An 8,316-nucleotide genomic window follows, 5' to 3' on the forward strand; every position below is an offset into this window, starting at 1 on the left:
TCTGACATTTCTCCCATGAAATTACAGACGTCCTATCACCCCTTCTGACGTTTCTCCCACAAAATTATGGACGCCCTACCACCCCTTCTGACATTTATGCCACCAAATTATGGACATCGTACCATCATATCCAACGTTCATCCCATGAAAATACGGACATCCTACCATCCCTTCTGACGTTTCTCCCATGAAATTACAGACACCCCACCACCCCCTCCATAAAGAACCCAGGTCTGAGGTGCCCAGGACGCTCTTACCTCTTGAAGAGCGGCCCCGTCTTCCAGATGTTGGTGTTCCCCACGCACCCCCTGGGTGGGTCGGTGATGTTCTCCTTCTCAAACAAGTTGTGGACTGCCTGGGCCACCATGGCCACCGCGTCCCGGATGTGAGCCGACTCGTTCTTGCCGTTCATGAGCTGCAAACCGATGAGACCTGGGACGGGGGTGGGGTGGGGGGTGGAGACAGATGACTGGGTTGGCTGGGACCCCAGAGGTAATCCAGGTGAACTCGCTGCGGGGCGGAGACCTCCGAATGGATTTAGAGAAGGGAAGGAGAGCACCGCTGGGCGATCAACCATGGGGCAGCTGGACCATGGGGAGGGGTCCCAGGTTACCTTCTGGCGCATTGCGTAGGGCATTGCCGGAGATCTCCCGTTCCCCCACCAGCCAGACGTAGCCGGGACCTGTCATGTTTTCTTTGGCTGCGGCTGTGTAGACAGTGGTGGCATCGTCCTCACTGGAGAAAGAGAAGAAGGCTGTTGGGATGGTAGGACGTTCGTATTTTGGTGGGAGAAACGGCGGAGGGGATGGAATAGGAGGTCCCTATTTCCTTGGGAGAAATATCAGAGGGGATGGTAGGACGTCAGCATTTTAATGGGATAAATTGTGGGTGGTAGGTGGGTGGTAGGACATCCATAATTTCATGGGAGAAACATCGTAGGGGATGCTAGGATGTCCCTATTTTCGTGGGATGAATTATGGAAGGGATGGAATAGGACGTCCCTATTTTCATGGGATAAATGTCAGAGGCAATGGTGGAAGTCCATATTTTCATGGGATGAATTCTGGAAAGGATGAAATAGAAGGTCCCTATTTTCATGGGAGAAACATCAGAGGGGATGGTAGAAGTCTATATTTTCATGGGATGAAATCTAGAAAGAATGGAATAGGAGGTCCATAGTTTCATGGGAGAAACGTCAGAGGGGATGGTCGGACGTCCATATCTTCATGGTAGGAACATCAGAGGGGATGGTAGAAGTCCCTATTTTCATGGGATAAATTCTGGAAGGGATGGAATCGGAGGTCGCTATTTTCATGGGAGAAACCTCAAAGGGAAACGTCGGAGAAGTTTGAACGGGGGAAAAATGGGGGTTGCCTCCACTCACCTGACCCCAACCCCGCCCCACCGACCGGCCCTCACCTGGCAGACAAGATGATCACCCTGGCCTCCAGTTCCTTGGCTTCCAGGAGGAGAGACGTCACGTTCTTGGTGCCCGGCTCAAACTGAAGGACCTTCTCGGCCTGCAAGGTTGGCGCGAGCAAATGGGGTCAGTCGGTTGGGCCCCGATCCCCCATGCGAGAGCCATGCTTTCCTCAGAAAGATACCTCCTTCTCTCTTTCCAAGGTCTACCTGGAAAGGACTCAGTTGTTCCTCATTTCTTTTCCTCGGTTTTTTTTCTCTCCCCCCCCGTTCTTTCTTTCTTTTCTTTTCTCCTGCTGGGGTTAATTTCCTCCCCACCCCCCTTAAAAAATTAAAAATCTAATTTTTTATTTTATTTTCTATTTTTAAAAAAGAATCATTTTTCTTTGTTGTTGCACTGGGCATGCAAACAGAAGTCACTCCAGCCCCAAAAGAAGGTCGTGCATTGGTACAGGAAAGAGGAAAAAAAGGCATATATAGAGATACACAGCGGCCGCCAAAGTGATTCCATCCACCGTGGCAAATTGATTTCTTGCTATTTGTTTTTTGCAAAAAAAAAAAAAATCTTCCAAAATTTGCATTTTTTTTTTTTTTTTTGCAAATTCTGCAGAATTCCCGACGTCTCGGGAATTGCCGGGCTGCCTTTTTCGCTCTGTCGTCGCCGTCTTTGCGACGGCGAGGGAGCCCCTCATGCGGCAACTGCGAATATCCATATATTGGTTGGCTGGCTGGTTTTGCGATGCAGTTGACTGCTCAAACGCCTGTTGCTTTTCCAAAAAACAAAATAATAATAATAATAATAAAAGGAAAAGGGGAGGAAGGGGGAGGGGAAAAACACGCAAGGGGTCCGCCTTGCGAGGGAATCGAAGTGAGCATCTCGCATTTCCTGTTGGGACAGGAAGGGGCAGAGCAGGAAGAGTAGAGCAGGAAGGGGGAATCAGATGGTCCAGGAGGAAACAAGGGGGTGGGGAATAAACTCGCAAATTCGCTCTGGCTCCACATGCATGGTCTTCCGAAGAAAGACGTCCAGGATGGGATTGCTCCTCAAACTCAAGCTCAAACCAAGCATATCTCAACGGAAAAGAACGTGCGACCCAAAAAAAAAACCATGGAGTCTGCTTGCTGGCTCCAGAGATATTTTTATATTTTTTTCCCTTTAATATATATATATATCTATATATATCTAAAATTTATTCTAATTTTTTGTGGGGTGCCCATGGGCCGAGGCGGCCCGATTGATGAATTTTATGAATTTTTTAATTTTAATTTTTTTGCTCGTTAGGTTGGTGGGCGGCGTGCATTTCCATGCAAATATACCTTGGGTCCTCGCTTGATGTCAAAGGATAGCGGTTCGAGGCTGTCAAAGCTCCTTTTTTTACTCTGATGGATAATGTGCACAGAGAAAATATGCAGACACAGAAGAAGATTATAAACAGTTGAAAGAAGAAAGACGGGCACTCAAAGCAAATCCCATATCCAACTCCTCCTGATCCAGGGTGGGGGGGCCGTAACAGAGGAGCAGGGAAAACCCCCTACAAGCTTTCCTATTCAGTTTCCTACAAGGTTTCCTATTAAGTTACTACAAAGTTTCCTATTAAATTTCCTACAAATTTTCCTGCAAAGTTTCCTACAAGGTTTCCTATTAAGTTTCCTGCAAAGTTTCTTACTAAGTTTCCTAGAAACTTTCCTACAAGGTTTCCTATTAAGTTTCCTGTAAAGTTTCTTACCAAGTTTCCTAGAAACTTTCCTACAAGGTTTCCTATTAAGTTTCCTACAAAGTTTCCTATAGGGGTTTCCTATTAAATTTCCTACAAAGTTTCCTAAGAAGTTTCCTACAAGATCTCCTATGGGGGTTTCCTAGGAAGCTTCCTTGGAGCTTCATGCAAGTTCTTCCTCTCCTTTAAATCGGTGAAGGTACCTTGCGAGTTTCTGAGGGCAGCTGGACATTTTCATGGGAGAAATGTTGGAGGGGATGGTGGGTTGTCCCTCTTCCCAAATGTTGGTAGACCTCTGAATGCTGGCCGCTTGGAGTGAAAAGCGGGAGCAAGGCGGCCACCCTCAGCTCCTTCCTCCTTGCAGGATTCTCGACGGCCACTGAGAAGAGGACCATGGACCGGATGTCCTGCCTTTGGTCTGATCTAGGAAGGCTACCCATATATGTCGACTTGGCTGACGTGGAGCCACCACTCACACCACGCGCCAAGGAGGCTCGGCTTCAAAGTCCCCCTCCGCCACTTCCGCTGGAGAAATGTCGGAGGGGGTGGAGCTACGTGGGCCCCCAACCCAGGAGAGAAGGAACTGGACCTTCAGGAGAAGCTGGGATCAGGGAAGTTGTGGACGATTGGACCTTTTATGGTGTTCTTCTAGATGTTGGAGCATCTGGGGCAACCCAGTCTGATGGGTGGGGGTATAGATGACAAAATTATGACCATTAAGACTAATCAGATTGTTGCGTTGACCATGAGCTTCTTTGGAGAAGAGGAAGGAAGCAGGTAAAGAGAGCTGCTTATCCCTGCCTCACAAGTCTCTCTTGGGGCTCCTTCCCAACTCTATGATTCCATCTTGAGGTTCCTGCCTTGGTTGAACCAGACAACCCTTCCAGGTCCTTCCCAAGTCCATGATCCAAGCCTACTCTCCTAGACACTCTCTTCCAATAAGGAAATGGGTTTTTGGCCCAGCTCCAGGTTACGTCCCACCCCCGTCTCCCCGTTTTTGCCTCTTTCGGATTTTATTTTTTTTTTTTTTTACGTAGTCGGAGATTTCGGTTTTTTCGACCATGGCAAAGCAAGTGAAATGATAAAGAGTAACAAACTTTGGTCAGGGACTTAGACGGCCGCGCTTAAGAGCACAATGTGGGTCATGTTTAACAATGGGAAGAAGAGAGAGAAGGTGTATTTACAGATGTCAATCTACACACGGACGACAAAGCGCGAGACTTTCGAGAGAAGCGTGGGTGGCGGGAAGCTACTGACCTTGGACTCTTTCTCCTCCAGGAGGGTCTCCAGCTTCTTCTGGGCCGCCCGGCCCTCGTGGTCGTCGCTGACGATGAGGATGATGTGGTTCCATTTGTAGAAGCGCATCATCTCAAACCAGACATTGGACTGGTGAGAGTAAGGAGGGACCGTGCGGAGGAACGAAAGGTGGATGCTCTGGGGAGAGAAGGAGCCAGAGGGGGCGTCACTGCGGACCAAGCGGGGGCGTCCGGGTTGAAGCGCCGTCCCTCCTACAGGGTGGAAGGAGCCTCTGGAGAAGTTCCTTCTTGAGACCCCACCTGCCTCTGCAGAGAGGTCCATGCTCTGCTCAGCTAATGCGTTCTCCAAGGGGCTACCTTGGAAGGGGACCTAGAAAGGAGTTGGGGCAACGTCCCTCCTATGGGGTGGAAAGAGCCTCTTGAGGTCTTCCATCTTGAGACCCCACCTGCCTCTCCAGAGAGGTCCATCCTCTGCTCATCTCCTGCTGTCTCCATGGGAAGGTGAGTTGGAGATGAGATTGAGGAACATCCCTCCCCTGGGGTGGAAGAACATCTCTAGTATCAGCTCCATCCAAGACCTGGCCATCTGCTTGGTCTACTGCCCTGCTTTCTCCATGGGGCTACCTTGGAAGGGGACCTGGGAACCATTGTGGACAACGGCCCTCCTGCGCAGTGGAAGGGCCTCTTTAGGAAGCCAATGGGAAAGATCTCCAGAAGGTTTGAGCTGGGTATCCACCAGTATGGTGAAGATACAAAGCTCTACCTTTCCACCAGAAGGTTTGGGCTGGGCGCTCACCAGTATGGGAAAGATACCCAGTGTCCTTTCAACCAGTGAAGGTGGTGTGGGTCTGGAGGAGCTCGGAAGACAGACAGACGTCGACTCCTGAGAAGAACGAATGGCTGTTTCTGAGGAGCATGGGGCACCAGGCATGGTCTGATATGGAGTCACCATGCCTCTAATGGACCAGCCATTCTGGACTCACCGGGGTCTCCTGGCGGCTCCCTCCAAGCAAGAAGCGAAGTGGCAGGGAACCGGGTAGAGAAGTCAAGGCCTTCTCTCACCAGATGTCCAGGAGAATGGCGGGTCCCGACCAGCGGGAGCTGTGGGCTTACCTTGTCTGAGTAAATGGACATGCGCGTGGTCAAGCCGATGACCGGGATCCGGTAGAAGCCAGCAGTGTATGACACCGGCGTCGGCGTGAGGTGGTCGTTGGGAGCCGGCGGGTGACTCACCAAGATGGCGTAGACCTGTGGGAGAGACGTTTTCCCGATGGAATTACGGACGTCCTAACATTCCCCTCCGATGTTTCTCCCATGAAAATATGGACATCCTACTCTCCCCTCCGATGTTTCTCCCATGAAATTATGGATGTCCTATCACCTTGGCAACAAAGATCCATATACTTCAAGCTATGGTTTTCCCACTAGTGATGTATGGAAGTGAGAGCTGGACCATCAAGAAGGCTGATCACCGAAGAATGGATGCTTTTTTGGTGCTGGAGGAGACTCTTGAGAGTCCCATGGACTGCAAGAAGATCCAACAGACCTATTCTGAAGGAAATCAGCCCTGAGTGCTCACTGGAAGGACAGATCCTGATGCTGAGGCCTCAAGACTTTGGCCACCTCCTGAGAAGAGAAGAGTCCCTGGAAAAGACCCTGATGTTGGGAAAGATGGAGGGCGCAAGGAGGAGGGCGCAAGGAGACAGAGGATGAGATGGTGGGACAGTGTTCTCAAAGTGATCAAGATGAGTTTGATCAAACTGTGGGAAGCAGTGGAAGACAGGAGGGCCTGGCGTGCTCTGGTCCATGGGGTCACGAAGAATCGGACATGACTAAACGACTCAACAATAACAACAAGAAGCCATTCCCCTCCGACGTTTCTCCCATTAAATTATGGACGTCCTCGAATGCCCAGGCTTTGACAGGCAGAGAGAGAAGTCGGCCGAGCCAGATTGCAAGATAATATGATTTCCTTAACCGCACATTTAAGGCCTAAATGCCATTTCCCCTCCAGGGACTATTTATGATGAAATCGTCTGGCAAGAAGGAGGTGAAGAGCAATCGATGGAAGGAACCAACCCTATGGAAGCAACTGAGATGGCGTTTCCATGGAAACTTCCTCCTTCCTTTGCTGGCTTCTCCTATAAATGGCCTTTTCTGCTCCGTTTGGGGGAAGAAGGAAGTCTGTAAATGTCGATCAGGTCTGCAATTTGGGTGGCTTCGAAGGAGATACCAAATGAGACATAAATGGGGTCAAAATAGCACCATTTGATAACTTGGGGACCCGGTTTGTTCCTTGGGAAATGGGCTGTGTTGGGGTATTTTTAAGGTCCCAAAATGTGGGTGTGTAAGAGGGAGGGAGGGAGGGAGGGAGGGGGAGAGAGAAGGAGAAAAAGAGAAAAGAGAAAAGAGAGGGGAGAGTGAGGGAGGGAGGGAGAGAAAGAGAGAGAAAGAGAGAGGGGAGAGAGGTGGGGAGAGAAATAAAGAGGGAAAGAGAGGGAGAGAAAGAGAGGGAGAAAAAGAAAAAGAAAGAGGGATAGAAGGAGAAAAAATAAAGAGAGAAAGAGGGGGAGAGAGGGAGGAAGAGGAAAAAAGGGGAGAGAAAGGGGGAGAGGTAGGGAGAGAAATAGAGAGAGAGAAAAAGAGAGAGAGAGAGAGAGAGAGAGAGAGAGTGGGAGGGAGAGACATGGAGAGAAGGAGAAAAAATAAAGAGAGGAAGAGAGGGGGAGCGAGGGAGGAAGAGAAAAAAGGGAGAGAAAGATAGGGGAGAGAGGGGGGAGAAATAAAGAGAGAAAGAGAGGGAGAGAAAGAAAAAGAAAAAGGGAGAGAGAGGGGGAGGGAGAGAAGGAAAAAGAAAAAGGGAGAGAGAGAGGGAGGGAGAGAAGGAAAAAGAGAGAGAGAGAGAGAGAGAGAGAGAGAGAGAGAGAGAAAGAAAGAAAGAAAGAAAGAAAGAAAGAAAGAAAGAAAGAGGGGTATCCCTGGGCTGGTGCCCCAAGCCAAAAGGCTTGGTCCATAGGGTCAAGGGGTTGTTGGCTGGCCCTTAGAAGGATCAAGAAGTCCCTAGGCCGGTCCTTAGGGTGGTAGGGTCCCAAGGTCAGTCTCAGCGGCCCGCAGATCCCTAGGTTGGTGCCCAAACCCACACTCTGGTTCACAGGATCCCGGGGTCCCTGGGTGTTCCTTTCTAGGGCCAACCAGTCCATCAGGTCAAGGAGCCCCTAGGCTAATTCTTGAGGACTGGAAGGGGGTCCCTAGGGTGGTCTCTAGGGCCAAGAGTGCCCTATGCTGGTGCCCCAAGCCACAGTCCACAGGATCCAGGGGCCCCTGGGTGGTCCTTTCTGGGGCCAACCAGTCCACCAGGTCAAGAGCTTGGCCCATCACGTCGAGGAGGAGTCCCTAGGGGGTTCTTGGGCGGCGCGGTGCGGCTACCTGGCTGGAGATGAGGTCCTCGCAGACGGAGAGGGCCATCTGGATGGCATTGGGCTTGTGGGTGACGGAGGTGGCGTTGAGCTGGATCTTCCAGGTGCCATGGCGCTTGTTGGCCTGGTTGATGGCCTCGCGGAAGACCTGCTCGTGCCTCTTGGTGCTCAGCACCGCCCCGATGTTCACCACCTTGGGCTCGCAGCCCCCCCGCGCCACCGAGAAGCACAGCAGCACGGCCAGCAGCAGGAGGCGCATGGCGGTCACCCCACCGTCGCCCGGCGCAGCCCAAGGGCCCCCCAGGCGGCGGAGAACTGCCACGCAAGAGGGTCTATCCGTGGTCCTGAAGCGGCCCTGTGGAAGAAGCAGAGGCGGCTGCTGTCCCTGGTGCTGAATTGGCCCTTTGCAAAGGCCGCTGTCCCTGGTGCTGAATTGCCACCGCTGGCAAAAAACGTCACAGTCCCTGGTGCTGAATTAGCACCCCTGCAAAAAAACTGCAGCTGTCCCTG

At 51.1% G+C, this 8,316-nt stretch overlaps 1 protein-coding gene across 8 annotated transcripts in view; it reads right to left on the reverse strand.

The window, feature by feature from the left end:
• Positions 1–8,316, reverse strand: part of LOC308458893 (glutamate receptor ionotropic, NMDA 1) — a 28,068-nt gene extending 19,752 nt beyond the window's left edge. For 4 of the 8 annotated variants that reach the window (XR_013977763.1, XR_013977764.1, XM_080973752.1 and 1 more), the window contains exons 1-7: positions 7,817–8,316; positions 5,504–5,638; positions 4,392–4,568; positions 2,737–2,799; positions 1,420–1,520; positions 614–735; positions 258–432 (exon numbers count right to left, since the gene is read on the reverse strand). Coding sequence is in view for 6 of the 8 variants with exons in the window: in XM_080973752.1 (XP_080829878.1) it covers positions 258–432; positions 614–735; positions 1,420–1,520; positions 2,737–2,799; positions 4,392–4,568; positions 5,504–5,638; positions 7,817–8,065 (1,022 nt within the window). In the remaining 2 variants the exon portion in view is untranslated. The remainder of the gene's footprint in view (positions 1–257; positions 433–613; positions 736–1,419; positions 1,521–2,736; positions 2,800–4,391; positions 4,569–5,503; positions 5,639–7,816) is intronic. The other 4 variants (XM_080973754.1, XM_080973757.1, XM_080973753.1 and 1 more) reach the window with 3 other exon arrangements.

The sequence above is a fragment of the Podarcis pityusensis genome (genome assembly GCF_964106645.2).
Source record: "Podarcis pityusensis genome assembly, chromosome: 11".
NCBI classification, from domain to species: Eukaryota; Metazoa; Chordata; class Lepidosauria; order Squamata; family Lacertidae; genus Podarcis; species Podarcis pityusensis.